A 23,982-nucleotide genomic window follows, 5' to 3' on the forward strand; every position below is an offset into this window, starting at 1 on the left:
TGGATGTTTGGAGTCATACCTTGTGGGATTGGTAATAATCTGAGAAAGATTTAGGGAGTCCCATTGTTTCAGGACTTGGTCAAGTGGTTTAATAACCATGTCCCTGTTTAGGTCACCTAGCAGAACAAATTCAGACTTAGTATAAGGGGCCAGGAGAGAGGTTAGGGCAGGTAGGGTACAGGCCGGTGCTGATGGAGGACAATAGCACCCAGCAACAGTCAACAAAGTACTATTTTAAGTTTAATGCTTAAAACCAGCAAATCTAATTGTTTGGGGACAGACTTGGTGGAGACAACCGAGCACTGAAGGTGATCCTTGGTAAAGATTGCCACTCCCCCACCTTTGGAAGGTGTCTTGCCGAAAAAGGTTATAACCAGAAAGGTTAACATCAGTATTCAAAACACTCTTCCCCGTCTCAGTAATGACCAACACATCTGGATTGGAGCTGTGAACCCACACTTTCAATTGATCCATTTTAGGTAATAAGCTTCTAGTGTTAACGTGCAGAAAACCCAGGCTTTTACGAGAGCAGAAATCAGTGAAGCAGATATCAGAGCACAAGTCAGAATTGGGGCTAGCAACAGTAGATGGGCCAGGGTGTACATGCACATTTCCAGATATCATCAACAGTAATACAATCAAGGCACGGCATAGGACAGGGAGAGCTCTGCGTAAACAATAGAGTCAGAGTCCCGAGTGTGGGAACAAACAGTCTGTCCCACGGTTGGGTAAAGAAAGTTCGTAGTCAACAAAGCATGCAGGAGTCATGAGGCAAATAGCAAAATGCAAAAAAAAAAAAAAAAAAACGACTTGGGGCTAGCCATTGTAAATTCAGAGTCACTCACCCCAATAATGCGTGAGTGCTGGAGGCGAGCAAAAGCTCAGGAGAGAGGGGTGAGTGTGGTGGGGGTACCTGTACCAGTCAGGGGGAGACAGACCAGGGCAGACGGTGAACAGATCGCCAGGTGGAATCCAAGCAGCAGTGCAGCAGGCAACGGGAGTAGATGTCACAACCACTTGGGAGAAACTTTTATTTCTGGAGGCAGATTTCTTGTAGAAAATCCCAGTGGATGATCTCTGAACAGCAGGATGGGGCTTCAAATACTCCTGCCACGTGTTGGTCCCAAAGGCTTCAACACCTTTCACTTCACACCTTAGTGCTAATTGAAGTTATATCTGGTCTGTCCTAGCAAGCCTGGCAGCCTTAACTCAGCATTCAGTCTCCATAAATTAAAATATATCATTGTAATGTACTTTATTTTTATTCTTGGCTTTCAAAATAGCATCAGACCAAACACTACTCACTCAGTTCCAGGTTGGATGGTGTCCTCAGGTCTCTGCTGTTTGTTTGCTAGAGCACCCTCTGTATAGCTTGGAAACAGGAAACCTTGGCAGCAGTAATCTATCTGGTTAATTTTGGCCAAAATTAGGTTGTAGGTTTGGAGTTTTGATCTGGAGCGAAGGCCACGCTGTGGAGGTTAGCATCTGTGGTCCTCATGGACGCTGCGGAGACTAACCAGAGTCCTGTCTCCCCTTCCGAGGTGAGGCCTGGAGTTGTGCAGCTGGGGGTCCTTGACCCTCCACTCTGCTGCCCTCCTCCTCCCTCACCGCTACCACAACCTCTGAGATTATGTGCAGTGCCTTTGCCACAACACTAGAGGGCGCCGGTGGGTCATCAGTTAAACTGTGCCAGTTTCCGGCTCTGTGTCACTGGAGTTTTCCTTGCCCTTCTCGCCATGCCCAGGTCCCCGGAGGGTCCTCCGCTTCGTGCTGCGTCGTGATTGGTTGCAGTGCACGGTGCGCCTGCGATGCCATTGGCTCAGGGATTGTTGGGCCTCGGTGGTAAGCTGGCGCGTGGTGAGACGAGGCTGGGCCTCGGTGGTAAGCTGGCGCGTGGCGAGACGAGGGCGGAAGCTGCTGATGTAGAAGAGAGAGGCGTACAGGGACGTCAAGTAGTAACCTCCTGCAGAATAGAGAGACAGACACAGAGGTAGATAGAGGGAAACAGAGATCGAAAGAGGGTTACTACTGTATAAGGTGGGCTCATTTCCAGTGAGTGTCCGTGTACATATACAGTATCAGTCAAAAGTTTGGACACACCTAGTCATTCAAGGGCTTTTCTTTATTTTTTACATTATAGAATAATAGTGAAGACATCAAAACTATGAAATAACACATATGGAATCATGTAGTAAACAAAAAAGTGATAAAATCTCATAATTGAGATTCTTCAAAGTAGACACCCTTTGCTTTGATGACAGCTTTGCATACTCTTGGCATTCTCTCAACCAGCTTCATGAGGTAGTCACCTGGAATGCATTTCAATTAACAGGTGTGCCTTGTTAAAAGTTAATTTGTGGAATTTATTACCTTCTTAATGCGCTTGAGCCAATCAGTTGTGTTGTAGGGGTTGTAAGGTAGGGGTGGTATACAGAAGACGGCCCTATTTGGTAAAAGACCATGACCATATTATGTCCAGAACAGCTCAAGTAAGCTAAGAGAAATGACAGTCCGTCATTACTTTAAAACATGAAGGTCAGTCAATCCGGAAAATGTCAAGAAGTTTCAAAGTTTCTTCAAGTGCAGTCGCAAAAACCATCAAGCTCTATGATGAAACTGCCTCTCATGAGGACCGCCACAGGAAAGGAAGACCCAGAGTTACCTCTGCTGCAGAGGACAAGTTCATTAGAGATACTAGCCTCAGAAATTGCAGCCCAATTAAATGCTTCACAGAGTTCAAGTAACAGACACAACTCAACATCAACTGCTCAGAAGTGACTGCGTGAAACAGGCCGTCATGGTCGAATTGCTGCAAAGAAACCACTACTAAAGGACACCAATAAGAAGAGACTGGCTTGGGCCAAGAAACACGAGCAATGGACATTAGACCGGTAGAAATCTGTCCTTAGGTCTGATGAGTCCAAATGTGAGATTTTTGGTTCTAAACGCTGTGTCTTTGTGAGATGCAGAGTCGGTGAACTGATGATCTCTGCATGCGTAGTTCCCACCGTGAAGCATGAAGGAGGAGGTGTGATGGTGCATTGCTGGTGACACTGTCTGTGATTTATTTAGAATTCAAGGCACACTTAACCAGCATGGCTAACACAGCATTCTGCAGCGTTACGCCATCCCATCTGGTTTGCGCTTAGTGGGACTATCATTTGTTTTTCAACAGGACAATGGTCCAACACACCTCCAGGCTGTGTAAGGGCTATTTGACCAAGAAGGAGAGTGATGGAGTGCTGCATCAGATGACCTGGCCTACGCAATCACCCGACCTCAACCCAATTGAGATGGTTTTGGATGAGTTGGACCGCAGACGGAAGGAAAAGCTGCCAACAAGTGCTCAGCATATGTGGGAACTCCTTCAAGACGTTTGGAAAAGCATTCCAGGTGAAGCTGGTTGAGAGAATGCCAAGCGTGTGCAAAGCTGTCATCAAGGCATAGGGTAGCTACTTTGAAGAATATAAAATCTAAAATATATTTTGATTTGTTTAACACTTTTTTGGTTACTACATGATTCCATATGTGTTATTTATTCCATAGTTTTGATGTCTTCACTATTATTCTACAATGTAGAAAATAGTTAAAATAAAGAAAAACCCTTGAATGAATAGGTGTGTCCAAACTTTTCACAGGTGCTGTACATGTTTCTGTGGGTCTGCGTGATACGTTTGTATAATTTGTACCCTCTCCCTGCAGCTGTGTGGGGTCCAGTAGCTCCATCATGTAGTCAGTGTCCAGCTGCAGAGTGACCACATCACCACGCAGAAGCACCCAGGTCAGACAGGGCAGGAAGTCATCAGCCCCATACACCACACCTGAGACAGAGGGGAGGAAGGAGTCAAAGGTCAAAGAACTCCAAATATTATCCTTAATAGAGTGTATGGTGAATTTCACCATACCTAAAGAAAGAGAGAGACATACACTAACCCTAACCAACCCCATTTACTCCACATACCGAGGCTGAGGAGGTCTACCCTGCACCACCCACCTGGGTTGGCATTGACCATCATGCTGTGGTAGATGGTCTTGCAGACCTTGAGCAGGATATGGACCTTCCTGCTGGGGGAGTAGGACTGGTGCATGGCTGACCACCTCTGCTGGATCTTCTCCAGGGTGACAGGGTCAGGGACCCCCGCCCCAGGCGTCCCTTCCAGCTCCTCCACCCCCCGGCCCTCCAGGAGCCGCTGGTTCTCCCTCAGCTTCTGCAGGCTACCGTCGTGGTCCCGACAGCTCTGGAGGCAGGTGTACAGGTGGGCGTTCACAGGCTTTAGGGCCACCTTGTGTAGGGAGAGCTCCATTATTGCATCTAATGTAGATAGAGGACAGAGAGAAGGAGAAAATGGATGATAAGGAGAGACTGAGCTGTTAGAAACCAATTCTGGAATATTATGTAGCTGAGTATTCGTCCGTCTTGGCTTTGTGGTGGATAGTGAACTAAAGCAGTTTTTCTGTATAATAGTAGTGATATTATGTTTTCTAACACTCATTTGTCAATGCATGGACTCACCCAGCTCCCAGTCTGTTGTGTCGGCCATACTGTCTATGAAGATCTGTATCTCAGGACAGTCCAGCAGTGTCTCTCTCAGGGCAGTGAGAGCCGTACGCACCTCCTGAAGCAGGTCCGCACCTGTCATGTCAGGGATAAACCCAGCCCCTAGGGTCATCTCAACGAATCCCAGCACTGCCTCAGCAAACACTCCGTCCCTCCGCTTGCTGAGCTCCTGCACCCGCTTGGTCAGCCTCTTCTGTGAACGCCCCAGCCCACCAATGGCGAGGCCCACAGCCGAGAGGCGGTGCATCACCTTGTCGGCCAACCGATGCGAGGGGTGGGGGGAGTGGGAGGAACTGGTGACCGACTCCGGTTCCTCCTCGACGCTGTTGATTGACAGCGAGTCTAGCTCCAGGGAGGGAGGGAGGAGGAGGGAGGGGGGTGGTGGTTGGGAGAGCCATACATTGTCCTCAATCCAGGACACCCTCTGAGGCGACTGAGGGGCAGGGCTGAGCAGGGGCTTGGGGTCTGAGGGGGTCCTGAGGGTGTTATTGCGGTCCTGGCTCCCTGTTCTGTGGAGTGACTCAATGGAAGCATCCCTACTGGGCCTCCTCAGAACCACCCCCCCTGTAGGGGTGGGGGGAGACGGGGCAGTCTGGACCACAGGAGACCCTGTAGACAAGACTAAACATACAGTGCATTCGGAAAATATTCAGACCCCTTAATTTTTCCACATTTTGTTAAGTTAGCCTTATTCTAAAATTGATAAAATATGTATTTTTCCTCAATCTACACACAATACCCCAAAATGACAAAGCGAAAACAGGGTTTTAGAAATTTTTGCAAATGTATATGAATATAAAAAAATATATTTACATAAGTATTCACACCCTTTGCTATGATATTTGAAATTGAGCTCAAGTGCATCCTGTTTCCATTGATCATCCTTGAGATGTTTCTTCAACTTGATTGGAGTCTACCTGTGGAAAATTTAATTGATTGGACATGATTTGGAAAGGCACACACCTGTCCATATAAGATCCCACAGTTGACAGTGCATGTTAGAGCAAAGGACTTGTTCGTAGAGCTCCGAGACAGGATTGTGTCGAGGCACAGATCTGGGGAAGGGTACCCAAAGAAATTCTGCAGCATTGAAGGTCCCCAAGAACGCAGTGGCCTCCATCATACTTAAATGGAAGACGTTTGGAACCACCAAGACTCTTCCTAGAGCTGGCCGCCCTTGGTCAGGGAGGTGACCAACAACCCGATGGTCACTCTGACAGAGCTCCAGAGTTCCATCTCTGCAGCACTCCATCAATTAGGCCTTTATGGTAGAGTGGCCAGATGGAAGCTATTCCTCAGTAAAAGGTACATGACAGTCGCTTGGAGTTTGCTAAAAGGCACCTAAAGAACTCTCAGACCATGAGAAGCAAGATTCTCTGGTCTGATGAAACCAAGATTGAGCTCTTTGGCCTGAATGCCATCCGTCACTGTAGGGCACCATCCCTTCAGTGAAGCATGGTGGTGGTAGCATCATGCTGTGGGGATATTTGTCAGCGGTAGAGACTGGGAGACTAGTCAGGTTTGAGGCAAAGATGAACAGAGCAAAGTACAGAGAGATCCTTGATGAAAACCTACTCCAGAGCACTCAGGACCTCAGACTGGGGTGAAGGTTCACTTTCCAACAGGACAACGACCCTATGCACACAGCCAAGACAATGCAGGAGTGGCTTTGGGACAAGTCTCTGAATGTCCTTGAGTGGCCCAGCCAGAGCCAGACTTAAACGCGATCGAACATCTCTGGAGAGACGTGAAAATTGCTGTGCAGTGACATTCCCCATCCAACTTGACAGAGCTTGAGAGGATCTGCAGAGAAGAATGGGAAAAACTCCCCAAATACAAGTGTCAAGCTTGTAGCATCATACCCAAGAAGACTCGAGGCTGTAATCGCTGCCAAAGGTGCTTCAACAAAGTTCTGAGTAAAGGGTCTGAATACTTATGTAAATGTGATATCAGTTTTATTTCTTTAAAAATAAAATATGTTTTTGCTTTGTCATTATGGGGTATTGTGTGTAGATTGATGAGGGAATAAAAACAATTTAATACATTTTAGAACAAGGCTGTAACGTAACAAAATGTGGAAAAAGTCAAGGGGTCTGAATACTTTCCTAATGCACTGTATCAGTTAGTCGTTGGTTGATTTTGGTTTTGGCATAATGGCTAGTGAGCTCTAGGATGTCTCATTAGCTACAGAGAGAAGCATGATTAATGCGGTGACATTTTCCCACAGACAGGATGGACATGGATAATAAAACACCTTTAAGGTCCAATGCAGTTGTTTAAAATATATTTTTTATATATCAAATCATTTCAGCTCTTACACTAAAAGGACATTATCATCGTTTTCACAATTTCACAGTATTATTCCAACCTCATAGTGAGGAAATAATTATAAAACTAAAGAAATCATGTTTTTGACCACACTGGGCCTTTACCAGCAAAATCACTTTACCTGGATTATCAGGACTAGAGCTGCAGGGCTCCTGCTCCAATGAGATAGCTCTCTTAGTAAGAAGATCCGCCCCTGACCAAGGTCTCATACTCAGTCGTCTCTCACGCCTATAATTGGATGGCCGATTAACTCGCTGTGGGCTGGTTGGTTGATGCGTCAGCCAGTCATCGCCATGCTCATGGAGATAGAGTGGGTTGATGATGGACAGAGCACCATTGGCTGCTGTCAGCTATTGAACAGAAGACACACTTGAGAGGGAGCTTGACTGTGTATTTAAAAGGCATGAGGAACATGAGGATCTTCCCGAAAATGTTAAATTATCATTGGAGAATGATTTGATACAATATAATGGTTTCAGTATTAAAGGTTGTTTTTATCTCAACATCAAATAATTTCTGGGTAAGAAATAAATACCTTACTGTAGTGGTCAAAAATAAACAAAAATAGCTTTTTAGCAAAATAATTAATCAAGAATTTTACTAGGACTGTCCGGGAGAGGTCTGAGTGGGAGGGGAAGGGCACCAAAACGGAGGACGGGCCTAATGGGAGAGAGGTTATTGGCAGAGAGGTTTAGAACTCTCTTTGTCATTGGTCTATTACACCTTATACCGCCTGGTGATGTCACCAGGCAAACCAAAACTCCACCCATGCACCCTTTCATCCTGTGTATGGGAGCCAGCAACTATCAGGAAATAACACTAACCACGTTTCCTTCCACAGTTTTTATGTGAGTAAAGTAATACCGTATAAAAAAAATCACGACAGCTGTGATGGAGACAGGAAGTTTCAATACAACTTTTAAAATGCAGAGATAATTTCTTCTTTCGACATCGCACAATTTATTTGTGTCTGTAAAATTATTTATGCGAGAAATGGCGGTGAAAACAGCTTTATGCGCAAATATTGATATAATAACCGTCGTATTGAAGTAAACTTGGAGACACGCGATGATACGGTATGTGGTCCTCCCACTATGACGCTGGCTACAGATAAAATAAGTTATGATGAATTTCGCAGGGTGGTGAAAGTGAATGGTGATGAGCTTGATGCTCCTTCACAATAAATATTGAGGGTCTTATTCTGGTGACATGATGATTGATGCTTTACTGCCATTTGAAGAATAAAAATATCCTCGCTCTTATCCATAATAATCTCATCACGTAGACTAGCACAGTGTCTGTGAGCTGCTGGATATTGTGCACGGGCCAAGGCCAAAGTAGGCACACTTGCTATTTAACACAACAGTTTTTGTGACAAAACTGTAGGTAGAGTTGAAAATTAGATGGAAGCACATTGAACTTATTCTGTACATGAAAACTCGTCATGATTTCTATTCACAACAAGTCCGTTTGGTGGAAACAAACCACTGGTGGGAAAATGCACATATTTTCTTTAATGCTGATTCTAGAATATTTACTAATTGGATGGAAACCTAGCTACTGATATAATTTCTTCACACTTTTACAGTGATAGCTTCTTCAGCTGTTGTACAGTATGATATCAAAACACAAGAAAAACATACTTTTGACTGCACTGGGCCTTTAAAACCTATATAGATTTGAAAAAGGACATACAGTATTCAAATGTAAGATACAAGTCTTCGAATGAAGAGTGAAGTCAGTCTGAACTGAGGTACACCTCTACTCATCTATAATGCTGAGAGGGACAATTGACTGGGATATTGTTACAAAGCAACAGGAACACCCAGAGCAGACTTCTGCTTCTCAATGTGAACCACATGTCAAACCTTGGCAACACATCCGGTGGAATGGGTCTCAAACGACATGTCATGTTAAAGCAGAATGCAACACAGTGAATACACTATATATACAAAAGTATGTGGACACTCCTTCAAATTAGTTTCGGCTATTTCAGCCACACCCGTTGCTGACAGGTGTATAAAATCGAGCACATAGCCATGCAATCTCCAAAGACAAACATTGGCAGTAGAATGGCCTTACTGAAGAGCTCAGTGACTTTCAACAGCAGGTAGCCTAGTGGTTAGAGCATTGGGCCAGTAACCGAAAGGTTGCTAGATTGAATCAGCGAGCTGACAAGGTAAAAAATCTGTTGTTCTGCCCCTGAACAAGGCAGTTAACCCACTGTTCCTAGGCCATCATTGTAAATACGAATTTGTTCTTAACTGACTTGCCTAATTAAATAAAGGTTAAATAAAATACATTTTAAAAAACGTGGTACCGTCTTAGGATGCCACCTTTCCAACAATTCAGTTCGTAAAATTTCTGACCTGCTGGAACTGCCCCGGTCAACTGTAAGTGCTGTTATTGTGAAGTGGAAATGTCTAGGAGCAACAACGGCTCAGCCGTGAAGTGGTAGACCACACAAGCTCACAGAACGAGACCGCCGAGTGCTGAAGAGCGTAAAAATGGTCTGTCCTCGGTTGCAAGCTTACTACTCAGTTCTAAACTGCCTCTGGAAGCATCTTCAGCACAAGAAATGTTCGTCAGGAGCTTCATGAAATGGTTTTCCATGGCCGAGCAGCCGCACACAAGCCTAAGATCCCCATGCGCAATGCCAAGCGTCGGCTGGAGTGGTGTAAAGATTGCTGCCGTTGGACTCTGGAGCACTGGAAACGCATTCTCTGGAGTGATGAATCACGCTTCACCATCTGGCAGTCTGACGAACTAATCTGGGTTTGGCGGATACCAGGAGAACGCTACCTGCCCGAATGCATAATGCCAACTGTAAAGTTTGGTGTAGGAGGAATAATGGTCTGGGGCTGTTTTTCATGGTTCGGTCTAGGCCCCTTAGTTCCAGTGAAGGGAAATCTTAACGCTACAGTATACAATGACATTCTAGACAATTCTGTGCTTCCAACTTTGAGGCAACAGTTTGGGGAAGGCCCTTTCCTGTTCAAGCATGACAATGACTCTGAACAAAGCGAAGTCCATACAGAACTGGTTTGTCGAAATCGGTGTGGAATAACTTGACTTGCCTGCACAGAGCCCTGACCTCAACCCCATTGAACACCTGTAGGATTAATTGGAATGGCAACTGCAAGCCAGGCCTAATCGCCCAACATCAGTGCTGACCTCACTAATGCTCTTGTGGCTGAATGGAAGCAAGTCCCCGCAGCAATGTTCCAATATCTAGTGGAAAGCCTTCCCAGAAGAATGGAAGCTGTTATTGCAGCATAGGGGGGACCAACTCCATTTTAAAGCCCATGATTTTGGAATGAGATGTTCGACAAGCAGGTGTCCACATACTTTTGACCATATAGTGTAGATCCCAACCTTTATAGACATGTTATGAAGCTATGAATACAGCTATGAATATTACCTGTATGGTGCACATGGCAGTACCAGGAGCCCTCTGAGTCAAGTGATCAGGCTGGAGGTCAGAGTTGGGACACAGCCAGGAGTCTACACACAAAAAGAAAGGGAGGAAGGAGATCAAACAGAATGAGAGAAGATGAGATGGTAGCCGTCAAGAAGAGTAGGAGCAGGTAGAGGGAGGGAGAGTAAGAAGAGGAGCAGATAGAGGACGAAACGTTTGATATGAAGTGACTAGGATGGATGACAAGGATATAGTTGTGCAGGAGGAGTGAAAGGAAGATGATAAGTGGAAGAGAGCGTGGGTGAGAAAGAGGAGAGACGACAAGGGTGAATTCAGACTTGGACCCAGCTGGGACAGACTGCTGGACTGTAGCTGATCTGTTAAACTGTAGAGCCACGGAGGGATGAACAGACACACTGGCAACATGAGAGAGATATGGAGTGAGAGAAGCGAAAGAGAGAGACAGACAGACTTACTCTCATTTTTTGAGACTGAGACTGTCTTTGCTCTTTGCTTATTTGAGCTGTTCTTGCCCTCATGAAGTTGGTTGAGAGAATGGGTAGCTACTTTGAAGAATCTCAAATATAAGATATACTTTGATTTGTTTAACACTTTTTGGTTACTACATGATTCCATATGTGTTATTTCATAGTTTTGATGTCTTCACTATTATTCTACAATGTAGAAAATAGTACAAATAAAAAATACAACTTGAATGAGTAGGTGTGTCCAAACTTTTGACTGGTACTGTAAGTGAGCGCGCAATAGGGCTACAGAAGTGGGTTTAATGAACATTGTGTTCAGATGCCTGACTGTGATAGTGAGTGACACATTGGTATGTTCACTTTGTGTCAAGAACAAACTATAGGAAGCAGCATTTTGATGCAAGGCAAGCTATTTTAAATATCAAGTTCTCTAATATCGTCAACTAAATTTGGGGAAGAGAATTTAACTCCCCTTTGTTCACTTCATCATTTGCAGAGCCTTCAGAAAGTATTTCTACCCTTGACTTATTCCACATTCTGTTGTGTTACAGCCTGAATTCAAAATGGATTACATGTTTTTCTTCCTTCACCCATCTACACACAATACGCCATAATGACAAAGTGAAAATGTCAAAAAATTATTTCGCAACTTTACTGAAAATTAAATATAGAAGTATCTAATTTACATTAGTATTCACACCCCGTAGTCAATACTTTGTAAAAGCACCTTTGGCAGCTATTACAACTGTGAGTCTTTCTGGGTAAGTCTCTAAGAGCTTTCCACACTGGGATTGTGCAACATTTGCCCATTATTCTTTTCAAAATTGTTCAAGCTTTGTCAAATTGGTTGTTGATCATTGCTAGACAACCACGTTCAGGTCTTGCCATAGATTTTCAAGTAGACTTATTAAGTCAAAACTGTAACTCGACCACTAAGGAACAATTACTGTCTTTTTGGTAAGCAACTCCAGTGTATATTTGGCCTTGTGTTTTAGGCAATTGCCCTGCTGAAAGGTAAATTAATCTCCCAGTGCCTGGTGGAAAGCAGACTGAACCAGGTTTTCCTATAGGATTTTGCCTGTGCTTAGCTCCATTCCATTTATTTTTTTATCCTGAAAAACTCCCTAATTCATAACGATTACAAGCATACCCATAACATGATGCAGCCATCACTATGCTTGGAAATATGGAGAGTGCTACTCAGTAATGTGTTGCATTGGATTTTCCCAAAACATACTGTAACACTTTGTATCCAGGACAAAGTGAATTGCTTTGCCACATTTTTGGCAGTATTATTTTAGTGCCTTGTTGCAAACAGGATGCATGTTTTGGAATATTTTTATTCTGTACAAGCTTCCTTCTTTACACTCTGTCAATTAGGTTAGTATTGTGGAGCAACTGCAATGTTGTTGATCCATCCTCAGTTTTCTTCTATCACAGCCATTAAACTCTGCAACTGTTTTAAAGTCATCATTGGCTTCATGGTAAAATCCCTGAGCGGTTTCCTTCCTCTTCAGCAACTGAGTTAGAAAGGACGCCTGTATCTTTGTAGTAACTAGGTGTATTGATACACCATCCAAAGTGAAATTAATAACGTCACCATGCTCAAAGGGATATTCAAAGTCTGCTAATTTTTTTCTACCAATAGGTGCCCTTCTTTGCAAGGCATTGGAAAACCTTCTGTGTTTGAAATTCACTGCTCGACTGAGGGATCTTACAGATAATTGTACATGTGTGGTACAGAGATGAAGCAGTCATTCAAAAATCATGTTAAACACTATTATTGCACACAGAGTGAGTTCATGCAACTTATTATGTGGCTTGTTAAGCAAATATTTACTCCTGAACTTATTTAGGCTTGCCATAACAAAGTGGTTGAATGCCTATTGACTTAAGACATTTCAGGGTTTCATTTTTAATACATTTGTAAAAATGTCGAAAAACAATTCCACTTTGACATTATGGGCTATTGTGTGTAGGCCAGCCTACAAAAACAAATCTAAATTGAATACATTTTAAATGCAGGCTGTAACACAACAACATTTAGAAAAAGTCAAGGGTTCTAAATACTTTTTTGAAATATAAAGTGCTTATACCACCAATTCAACCTTAACCCTGACATACAGTCGTTCTTACAGCGGAATAGGATGCTGTATCCAGATACTGGATCACCATTGTCTCACCGTACTCACTTGTCTCAGTGGCTGATCTTGTTAAAACACGGTCCTTAAGATAGCTGGGGTTCTTTAGCAAACCAAATATATGTTCCGCATCGATCAACTTCTACGCCACTACTCAGTCCGCTCCTCTTTCTTTCAGTCCATCTGTATCTCTCCTCTCTTACTCTCTCACACGCAGCACTTCTGCATTCATTTCCTTTCATGCAAAGAAAAGGGAACTACAAGAGTAACTCGACATACTGTAAGTGTCTGCTTCCAAAATCATCTGTAAAATCGCAGCCTGTCCAAATGCTAACCTAATGTACCAAGGTGACCTGGAGGCTAGGCCTAAGGGCCTGGATACAGAGGTCAACAATGAGGTCAGACAGTAGATAGTGTCATGGAACTACACCGTGTGTCTGTCCTAAATGACACCCTTTTCCCTACATAGTGCACTACTTTTGACCAGAGCCCTATGGGTAGTAGAGCCTATGGGCCCTGGTGAAAAGTAATGCACTATAAAAGGTAATAGGGTGTCATTTGGGACAGACAGTGACTGATGGGCACAGTGATCTGTGTAAAGACAGAGGTTAGTCGGGGGGGAACTCACCCTAGCAGGCCGGCCCCAGAGGGCAGCATGGGCCTCGTCTCTATCCCAGTGGCCCAGGTGTCCTGACAGTCGCAACCTGTCCAGCAGGGTCAGGGGCCTCCTCGAAACTCTATCAGTAACCTCATTCTCTGTCCTCACCGTGCCACTCACACCTCTAGAGATATTGACACAAAGGGTAGTTTGAGGCTTCATAATATGCTGTTACAGCATACAGGGGCGATTTCCCGGACACATATTAAGTCTAGTCCCAGACTAAAAAGCATGTTACATTTTAAATGCCTGTTAGTCCAGGACGATGCTTAATCTGTGTCCTGGAAACCACCAGAGAGCTCATATAAAATAGATCTATAACCCCAGTAGGTCTCTAATAACGATCCATGGTGTGGAGAAAAGATCCTCACCTGTGAGTCATTCTTCTTATCCTGATCTACCGAACACCCTCATCATCCCAGACTAGAGAGGACACCACAGAAACATAGTTGTGCAAAATGTTTAGTGTATGCCAACTGCATATGGATTAAGATGAAATCCAATATATCAACATGAAATATATGAAACAAAGAACATTAAACTATTTGAAAAAGTTATTCTGGAATAAAATAGTGATTATATCCTTCCTCAACTAACATTTGAAGGGATAGTTTACCCAAAAGTTGGTGAACTAACCTTTACGGCTGATTTGAGATGATAGATGTATTAAAAAGGGTTACTTACTGCTTGTGACTTTATGTATCTCCACGTCAGCACAACGTCAGCACAACAAACTCCACAGATCTCTTCATGTTGTCAGCCTAACAAACTCCACAGATCTCTTCATGTTGCCAGCCTAACAAACTCCACAGATCTCTTCATGTTGTAACCTTGTGCCTACAGACCTGTCCTCACATTCTAACTATGTTGCTCTACAATTTGTCTTATCGGTGAAAAATAACAGGGTAAAACATTTGTCTACTGCAGATTTCGTACCTCAGCAACAGTCTTTCTCTGTTCCGTCAGAAGTATATTTTGTGTCGATGATTCACCTGCCTCTACCACACACCTTGACATTTGATGTTGCACTTCCACTTGCCCACAAGTTCTCTATTTTTCTTTTTCTCATTCTCTCCTCCTCCTTCATCTCCCACCCCCTTCATGTGGTTAACCTTGCTAACACATCTAACATAAAGAAATGAGTCTGCTTAGCCTTTACTCTCAAGACCTGAATAATGCTCATCTCGCTCTCTTTTACCCAGAGACACATCTGAATGTTGCACTTTATAGAGCTGGAAACACAGACACAATGGATTCAGTTAAAAGCTGCATGACAATAAAAGGTGGGATTCTAAGTGGACTGTAAATGTGCAATAGTATTTTCTGTTCAACTCACAGTTACAATACATTCAACATAGAATTAAACAACACATGCACCCAACACAGACAACATCAGTTGTACCAATCAACATCAGTTGTACCAGCTGTGTATGAGCTCAATGCTTAATGTAGTGTGTGTGCATGAAAAAGACCAACTTCAGTGGGAGACCTTGCCACGTTATTTTGTGTTTTTACTCGTTGTATCACACACAATCTTCTAGAAAGCATGGAGTTGCATTTGGTCAACACCAGAGACTTATTGCGACATCATATCACACCACTGTGGTAACTTTCTGCTGCATCATTCGTGCTGAAATAGAAACGTCCAACGCCAACATCCACAGGAAGTAGAGAAACCAAATGCCACAGGTACGCTTAATAGATTAAAAATAATTATATTAAAACAATTGATATAAACAATAAGAACAGAAAGCAATGCCATGAAAAACAAATGCATAATTATAATTGATTGTAAATAGTAATTGATCATAAAATGCTATATTATATATTTTTTCATTCTATTTACAGTAGTTGTGTCACTACATCAGTGGATGAATCAGATATTCATCATCTTTGTTACCCTGCCATGTCTTCTATACTTTGTCACTTCCGTCTAAATGAATCAACTGACTCAACAGAGCTAGTTGGCATGCTGACAGCTCAGTGTCTGTAGGTCTCTCCCTCAGAAGGAAAAGTATGCTTGTTTTAGTGTGTATTGCTATAAACTCCATCTGTGGGAACTGTCAAAAGACAGACCAATACACACAGTAGGAGTCAGGAGGTGGGTTTACATCAAACAGAGGTTGGAGAGGAGAGAGAAGTTAGTAGAGTGCAAACTAAATGAGAAACTCCAAAACCAGACAGTAGAGCACAGTCCTGGTTACTGTATGCAAATCTGCTTCCAGACTGAAGCCGAGTGATGGGTTGGAGCCGGCCGGTCTCTCATTGGTTATTCTACCTTAGCCTTCCCAGCAGCCCCAGAGCTCTGATTGGCCTGTTCCTCCTTGGTTTTGACAAATCATAACTAATGAATATTCATCAGCAACACTTCCAACACCATCTTAACCATTATTATCATAGTTCAATTGAAAGCGATAGCTTCTCACCTGTATGCTTTCTCTGAGTCAAAGTCCATCCCTCCGACAATGCCTATCATCCCTAATACAGGATCTGCCTACAGGGAGACACAGACAGAAAGATATACAAGTTAAAATACAGAGGTGGATAGAGGAAGGAAAGTCTCACGCAAATCCAGACAAACAGGGACAGGCCAGAGGACTCACACTGCCTGCTTGCTCCAGGTTAATGAGCAGTCTGGGGCAGCTGTTTGAAACAGTGCAAACACATATTCCATCACACACCATTTATGAGCTCGTTGATGCTAGAATCCATGGATGAAGAGGACACATGTTGAAATGCAATACTATACCAATAGTAGTGTATCAGATAACTTTATAATCATGATCCTGTGAAAAGAGTCTCCTGAAAGACTCACCTGCCAACAAGAGCAGCATAGAGCTGAACCTGCAGGGAGGTACCCATTATAATCAGAAAATCACAGCGAGGAAAGTCCTGGAGGAAAAGAAACAGGAAATCAGTACTGAGTACTGTGCCTTTCATTATGGCTCATCACCTTATTATGGTTGTACACACACAAATCTGCACATACATGGAAAAGACACACAAACTCAATGTAGTCTATCAGGTCACCACCCAAACCACACTCACCATGGCCATTGAGGTGAAGAACCTCTTTGGTAGATTCTCACCAAAGAAAACAATATCTGAAAATGGAGAACAAGGAGAAATCAAGTATTTTACAAAGAAAGTTTAATAAACAGGTCCGTAAGAACTTTGAACTATGAGGAACTGAAAAATGGAGAGAGCATATTCAAGTAAGGATGGATAAGAAGTGAAAAGAAATTATAAGGCAGGCACTCACATGGTTTGGGGCGGCAGGTAGCCTAGCGGTTGGCCCAGTAACCGAAAGGTTGCTGGATCGAATCCTTTTTTTTTTTTTTTTTCACCTTTATTTAACCAGGTAGGCTAGTTGAGAACAAGTTCTCATTTGCAACTGCGACCTGGCCAAGATAAAGCATAGCAGTGTGAACAGACAACACAGAGTTACACATGGAGTAAACAATAAACAAGTCAATAACATGGTAGAAAAAAAGAGAATCTATATACAATGTGTGCAAAAGGCATGAGGTAGGCAATAAATCGAATAATTACAATTTAGCAGATTAACACTGGAGTGATAAATCATCAGATGATCATGTGCAAGAAGAGATACTGGTGTGCAAAAGAGCAGAAAAGTAAATAAATAAAAGCAGTATGGGGGGTGAGGTAGGTAAATTGGGTGGGTAGTTTACAGATGGACTATGTACAGCTGCAGCGATCGGTTAGCTGCTCGGATAGCAGATTTTTAAAGTTGTTGAGGGAGATAAAAGTCTCCAACTTCAGAGATTTTTGCAATTCGTTCCAGTCGCAGGCAGCAGAGAACTGGAAGGAAAGGCGTCCAAATGAGGTTTTAGCTTTAGGGATGATCAGTGAGATACACCTGCTGGAGCGCGTGCTGCGGGTGGGTGTAGCCATCGTGACCAGTGAACTGAGATAAGGCGGCACTTTACCTAGCATAGCCTTGTAGATGACCTGGAGCCAGTGGGTCTGACGACGAACATGTAGCGAGGGCCAGCCGACTAGGGCATACAGGTCGCAGTGGTGGGTCGTATAAGGTGCTTTAGTAACAAAACGAATGGCACTGTGATAAACTGCATCCAGTTTGCTGAGTAGAGTGTTGGAAGCTATTTTGTAGATGACATCGCCGAAGTCGAGGATCGGTAGGATAGTCAGTTTTACTAGGGTAAGTTTGGCGGCGTGAGTGAAGGAGGCTTTGTTGCGGAATAGAAAGCCGATTCTTGATTTGATTTTGGATTGGAGATGTTTGATATGAGTCTGGAAGGAGAGTTTGCAGTCTAGCCAGACACCTAGGTACTTATAGATGTCCACATATTCTAGGTCGGAACCGTCCAGGGTGGTGATGCTAGTCGGGCGTGCGGGTGCAGGCAGCGAACGGTTGAAAAGCATGCATTTGGTTTTACTAGCGTTTAAGAGCAGTTGGAGGCCACGGAAGGAGTGTTGTATGGCATTGAAGCTCGTTTGGAGGTTAGATAGCACAGTGTCCAAGGAAGGGCCGGAAGTATATAGAATGGTGTCGTCTGCGTAGAGGTGGATCAGGGAATCGCCCGCAGCAAGAGCAACATCATTGATGTATACAGAGAAAAGAGTCGGCCCGAGAATTGAACCCTGTGGTACCCCCATAGAGACTGCCAGAGGACCGGACAACATGGCCTCCGATTTGACACACTGAACTCTGTCTGCAAAGTAGTTGGTGAACCAGGCAAGGCAGTCATTAGAAAAACCGAGGCTACTGAGTCTGCCGATAAGAATATGGTGAGCTGACAAGGTAAAAATATGTCGTTCTGCTCCCGAGCAAGGCAGTTAACCCACTGTTCCCCGGACACCGAAGACGTGGATGTCGATTATGGCAGCCCCCCGCACCTCTCTGATTCAGAGGGGTTGGGTTAAATGCGGAAGACCCATTTCAGTTGAATGCATTCAGTTGTACAACTGACTAGGTATCCCCTTTTCCCTTTAACCAGATTACTGCACTTGTCACATTTGGGGATGTCATCAGAGAATATTTTCTCTGCAGGTCAGAGGTAAAATAGCATAATTCAACAATTATTTTAATAGCACCCATATTCCTTTTAAATTACAACTTAATTAGCATATCCATGTAAATGAGTGTCTGCCTAGGTGGTATAACAGCGTTTTGTTAAACCATCACAGTTAGATATTACCGTACCACATACACTAACCTTTCATCCAGTCCAAGTCCTACTCTTTCCAGCACATAAATCTGACGGTGAGGTGTAGAAGGTGCCGTGGGTTTCAATCAGGTCCTCTCCCTCCAGTCCTGCTGCTACACTTTCCAGGGTGTGAATATTCTGCACAAACCGAAATGGATGACCCCGGTAACAATTCAATACAGGCTGTGGGTGACTAACTCAGACACAGAACAAAGGATATGAAAGAATCCCGAACCTGTGAGTAGCAGCATTTGAGTAGCCCCTTGACCTTCAGCAACTTGATGAAGTAGTGACATGCTGTGGGCTTAACATACAACAACACTGCTGTTAGAGATACCTAAAAATACACAGGCACCAACTGCACAATTCAGGAAATTAAGTTAAGAAAAAGCCAGAAAATAGGCTTGATTCTACCTTAAACTGTCCTGGGTACAGCTCCCTGGCCAGGGCAAAGAAGGACTCAGGGTGTTTCTGATGTAAAAAGAGGTAAATCTTGAGTGGTGATAGCAGCAAAGAACAAAATAATCTGTGTAGATTATTATGACTCAATATAGTGTTATGTACCTGCAGAAGTAGTTTAAGCATGAGGTCATGGCAGCAATGTTTTGAACAGTATGATTGCAACAGTATAAGGTAGTTAATACATCATTACTTCAGTCTTCAAAATATGTTAATCTCTCCGTTTTCCTCTTGAATCGTTATTCCTTCTATTCAACGGCAGCTTTAAGGTCTCCTCTCCTCAATCTCACAAAGGATTATGGGATTTACATCCCTCACAGTTAATAAGATTCACACCAGTTTTAAAACGCTAACCATGACTTGTCTATTTGGTTTTCTGTGTCTGCTTCATAAATGTCTGTATTGATCCAGATGTACAACAGGAGGCATACTTTACAAATATTTTATTTAAATCACCAATACAACGCATAATAATAATAATCCATACCATCATCATATATACATATTTTGAGGGAATTTTTTTTAGACTGATAATTTTGATAGCTTAAGGACGACAATGTTGCTCTACAAGTAAGTAAAGCACTTGTCTGATAATTTATCATTTTTTAAATCAGTGAGGCTCTACATCACACACTAAATGGGCATCCCTCCCTGCCTGTCTGTCTGTGTGACTGTTAGTTAAAGAAACAAAAAGAGAGCGAATAAGAGCATTTGTCACCATGCCCAACTTTGATTGTGTCTCTCCACTTCTCTAGTCAGATTTTGACGTCCAGCGTCAGCCTGGGCCTTTATCTGTGTCTGGGCGTCTAGCCGTCTGTCTGTGTGTGGCTGTAGATCAGGCTGTGGTCGTACCCGACAGCAGTAACATGGCAATGAGGAAGCATCTCCTCCAGCAGGATGGCGACCAGCCCAGGGTTCTGGAGCTTGGGGAGGGAGGACACGTTCAGCCGTCGCAGACCCCTGACACACAAGAGGAAGAGAAGGGATGTTTGTATCAATTTGTGAAGTTATGGAGTCCATTGACCCCTATATATACACACATATGCAAATATATCTAAGGCAAGTGCCATGAGGAAATGCATGGACATTTTAGTGATGCTGTCTCTTTCTCAAATAATTTCCCCATGATTCCTTGTGTCCGCTCTCCTCACCTTCTTCTCAAAACGCATTAGAGGAGAAGGTCCAAAAGGAGGGACATTGGATTTTTTCCCTCCAATACATTTTAAGGACGAAGCAAGGAGATAGTCTTTTCTCGGTTCCTCACGTACTAATTGATATAACGCCTCGGTCTTTGTCATTTCCTTCCGTGTTGGTCAGTGTACCTCAGCTTCTGCAGTGCGGCCAGGCCCCCCACAGAGATTCGGGGACAGTTCGAAATGTCAAGCTCCTCCAGGGTGTCCTGGAAGATATGGAGGCGGGACAGGAACCAGTCATCCACCTCAGCGCAGCCACTCACAGAGAGAGTACGCAACCCCCTCTGTTTCACTGAGAAAGAGAAGAGAAAAAGGAGTTACATTTTACAGCCTTAAGCAGTGATTCCCAACCTTTTCCGTTTCGGAGACCACCAAATCACTGCCGAAAGTTTTTAACAAAATCCTGGCAGTCAAATTTAGAGTACATTTGATCAGTGACTAACAGATTAAAGGCCTATTATTATTTGTATAAACAATATGCATTGTGAAAAATAATGTAAAATTGCATATAATACCATTAATAGTGCCAACTGTTATTGATTGTTGAATTTTTTAATTTTTTTAAACCCTGTGGAAAACAGGTTGAAAACCACTGGCATAGAGTACATACATAAAAATACATATCAACCACAATGCTAAGTTATCCATTAATATTTAGGAAGGGTAACTTGCTTATTGATCTTGCAATGTGAAATGAATATAAATCCCCACCCCCCGGACAAAGTGGTATGTACCCAGGTTTTCCAGGCCCGTGTAGTTAATGAGTGTGTTGCTGACATCCACTTCCTCTATGGAGGTGTCCCGGTGGTTCATGAAGTCCCAATTGAACTTCCCTCTTCTGTCTAATCGGAACCACTCTGACTGCCCTGCAAACCTGGAGGGTCAAAAGGCTAGTCATCACTAACAAGTGAATGACACAGTGATCAGCAAATATTACCAAAAAAACATCCAAATGCATGACAAAAAAAACCACTGAAAGCGCATCAATATTCCCCAACACGTCAAAAAGGGTGCATGCACAGGCGGTTATGGGCAGCCCAAGATGGCGTAACAGTTACCTGAATCCTCCCTTCAGGCTAAGGATGCAATAAGCAGCTGCAATGTTGTCCCCATAGTTTTGCTGGGTGTAACCATAGAAACTGTGAAGGGAAAGAGACAGGGGTTGGGCTGATAGCAATGTTTATGGAGTTGGGACAGCCGGTTCGACTTCACTCCCTACACATTCGCCTTAGCCTATAACCCTTCATTGCATGAAGATCTAAAAGGGTCTGGATAGCATAAGCAGTGTTGGAGCGTCCACCATTTTGCTTACCAACGCCTTATTGCATTAAAGAGTAAGGGCCAAGGGGGAGGGACTGATTTGGGACCAGATGATAACCTACACGTTCATTTCAGACCGTGGCGCACTGATAGAAATGCATGTAGCTAGAATAATCGGTGTGTTTTCCTGTTACATACAAATTCTTCTGTCGTAGACCTCGGTTCTTGAACCAGGAGCTCCAGCTGAGGATAGTCTCAATGTCATGGAAACGCTGGCTGAGGAAGAGGAGGAGCCTGGACTGTAGTGAGGGCGGAGCCACAGGGATAGAGCTCCAGTAACGCGATGCGGCGGCCAAGAGGGTCACCTGCCTACAGCTTCGCCGCATCAACTGACAAGACAGATACACAGAACATGGACAGTGAGAAAGGAGAGGCAAATGCAAAGGAGAGGAAATCTACTAGCCATGCTAATATGCTGTAACTATAAACCCAAGAGTTGTGAAAGGAGTGCTTTAGTTTGCACCTCCACTCTTGTCCATGTGTGATGTTGCATAGTTTGGATTTTGACTTCGTAGACCAGTTCATCACTCCTGTTCTTGGAGGGCCCCCATGTATGTGTAGACTTTTGCACTCCAACAAATCACTGTTGATTTGATTAGTTCGTTACTTTTCAGCGATCAACGGCCCACACTGTTCTTGCCCCCCACGAGTACCAAACATATCACTTGATCCCCAAAACTATATCACATCTGTTCTATTGACAATCTAGAAAAATGTGATAGGTAGCACCTTTTTAAAAGGTCCACCACTGATTTGTCTTTTACTCTACAAAACTAAATTTAAGCAGGCAGAGGTGAGAAGACAATTTACCTGGAGTCATAGCTATGTGCCATGTGTTGAGCCAGAGCGCTTGGTGGTGGTTGTCCTTGCTTTATTTAACCTGCTATTTGTAATTCTGCTAAAATATGTATGCTCATTGTACTTATTTTATCATGTAGGTGTTGCAGAATATTTCCTGTCACAAAAATATTACTATAGAAAATATTGCACTGAGACATCACTATCGAGATACTCACCGTTATGTGATCCCTCCACCTTTTTTGCTATAGCGTGTAACGTTATATTCTGGACGCTGAACCCAGAGATTACCTTTAACTTAAAAATATAGGCTACACTAATGCAAAATACCGGTTTTAATTGGTATTTATTAGCGTTAGCGACGTGAGAAGCAAAGGATAAACTTACCATCAAGGGAGCAGCCATGTTGTTAACGTACTACGGGCAGTGGTTTGGGACAAACTTAGCGCTTTTGCGTTCTATTTACCTTGTAGATATTTCTCAAAACGCAGGGGGGCGCTCGAAGAAGTCTCACAAAAAGGAAAGTACCCGAAAAAAATAATGAAGCGCAACATAGGTGATTTCACTAAATTATACGCTGTACAATCTTTGCATTCAAGAAGCTACTGTAATTTGACGCCAAGTTATGTCGTTTAGGGCTTTCCATAATAAATTAACATTTATACTCCATCATCACAGTTGTTGTTTGGCAATAGCACTAGACATTGTGTGAATCTGTTTCTTCTCTACCCTTTTCTTGTCAATGTCGGCTAACTAGACCACAGACAAAATAACTTGGATAATGACAGTAGGGTAAGCTATTATTCACTGTCTGAGAGCAGGTCAGTCCTTCTAGATTCATTTTAGGACCTGGAAATTGGTGGATCGGTTAATCATTTGAGGGGTGCAGGACTGCAGGTGGTGTGTTGAGTGAATGATTTTATAAAGTATGACTGGGGAATACAGGCAACATGGAGAATTGAGAATTGTAGTAACTGAAAGAGAGTGATAGAATAGCCTAAGTAAGAATGTAAAAGTGTGGCAACATCTCCCCTGTCTCATTCCAATCCATTTATTCCACAATCCCATTCTCCCAATGGCTTCTCTCTCATCTCCCATCATCTACATTTCCACATACGTTGCAGGTATAGGAGAAAAACAGGTCTGACAGATGTGCAGACGGCTCGGTACATGGAAGAAAAACAAACATCCCCTTCGTCTCTCCTCGTCTCTTCTCCCAGGATCCACTGGGGCAGCGCCGGACCAACAGACGGCTCTCACCTCTCACAGACGGCTCTCACCTGCCAGGATCCACTGGGGCAGCGCCGGACCAACAGACGGCTCTCACCTCACCTGAAAGATTGATAGCGCGTGAGCCGCAATAATAGTTCAGTCATGTGCATCCACTTAACTTCTTCCGTTGGAGGACCCAGAGTACCGACTCGCCACATAG

At 43.5% G+C, this 23,982-nt stretch overlaps 2 protein-coding genes and 1 long non-coding RNA gene across 10 annotated transcripts; all 3 read right to left on the reverse strand.

Annotated features, from left to right (window-relative positions):
- Positions 1-845: 845 nt before the first annotated feature.
- LOC139548696 (ras and Rab interactor 3-like) lies at positions 846-16,064 on the reverse strand. Its single transcript, XM_071358434.1, has 9 exons — positions 16,015-16,064; positions 13,559-13,712; positions 12,982-13,033; positions 10,308-10,390; positions 7,008-7,236; positions 4,514-5,167; positions 3,995-4,312; positions 3,690-3,821; positions 846-1,963 (listed from the first exon to the last, which is right to left on the reverse strand). Exons 1-9 carry the CDS (start codon positions 16,062-16,064, stop codon positions 1,680-1,682), a joined length of 1,956 nt encoding a protein of 651 aa, XP_071214535.1. The 3' UTR covers positions 846-1,679.
- Positions 16,065-16,091: 27 nt separating this feature from the next.
- On the reverse strand, positions 16,092-19,255 carry LOC139549736 (uncharacterized). Its single transcript, XR_011669920.1, has 7 exons — positions 19,195-19,255; positions 19,016-19,084; positions 18,790-18,918; positions 16,851-16,989; positions 16,637-16,692; positions 16,404-16,480; positions 16,092-16,289 (listed from the first exon to the last, which is right to left on the reverse strand). It is a non-coding gene; the product is annotated as an uncharacterized lncRNA (long non-coding RNA).
- A 412-nt stretch (positions 19,256-19,667) lies between these two features.
- LOC139548994 (distal membrane-arm assembly complex protein 2-like) lies at positions 19,668-23,036 on the reverse strand. 8 transcript variants are annotated; one of them, XM_071359022.1, is made up of 7 exons: positions 22,769-22,931; positions 22,216-22,335; positions 21,891-22,081; positions 21,491-21,571; positions 21,167-21,306; positions 20,562-20,724; positions 19,668-20,199 (listed from the first exon to the last, which is right to left on the reverse strand). In XM_071359022.1, the coding sequence occupies exons 2-7, from the start codon at positions 22,243-22,245 to the stop codon at positions 20,046-20,048; spliced, it is 759 nt and encodes a 252-aa protein (XP_071215123.1). In that variant the 5' UTR covers positions 22,246-22,335; positions 22,769-22,931; the 3' UTR covers positions 19,668-20,045. The 8 variants fall into 8 exon arrangements, with proteins under 8 accessions (XP_071215123.1, XP_071215124.1, XP_071215130.1 ...); XM_071359023.1 differs by lacking the exon at positions 22,769-22,931 and adding an exon at positions 22,563-22,629; XM_071359029.1 differs by lacking the exons at positions 22,216-22,335; positions 22,769-22,931 and adding an exon at positions 22,938-23,036 and having other exon boundaries at positions 20,508-20,724.
- Between the last annotated feature and the right edge of the window lie 946 nt (positions 23,037-23,982).

This window comes from Salvelinus alpinus, chromosome 22 (assembly GCF_045679555.1).
Source record: "Salvelinus alpinus chromosome 22, SLU_Salpinus.1, whole genome shotgun sequence".
In the NCBI taxonomy this organism is placed as follows: Eukaryota; Metazoa; Chordata; class Actinopteri; order Salmoniformes; family Salmonidae; genus Salvelinus; species Salvelinus alpinus.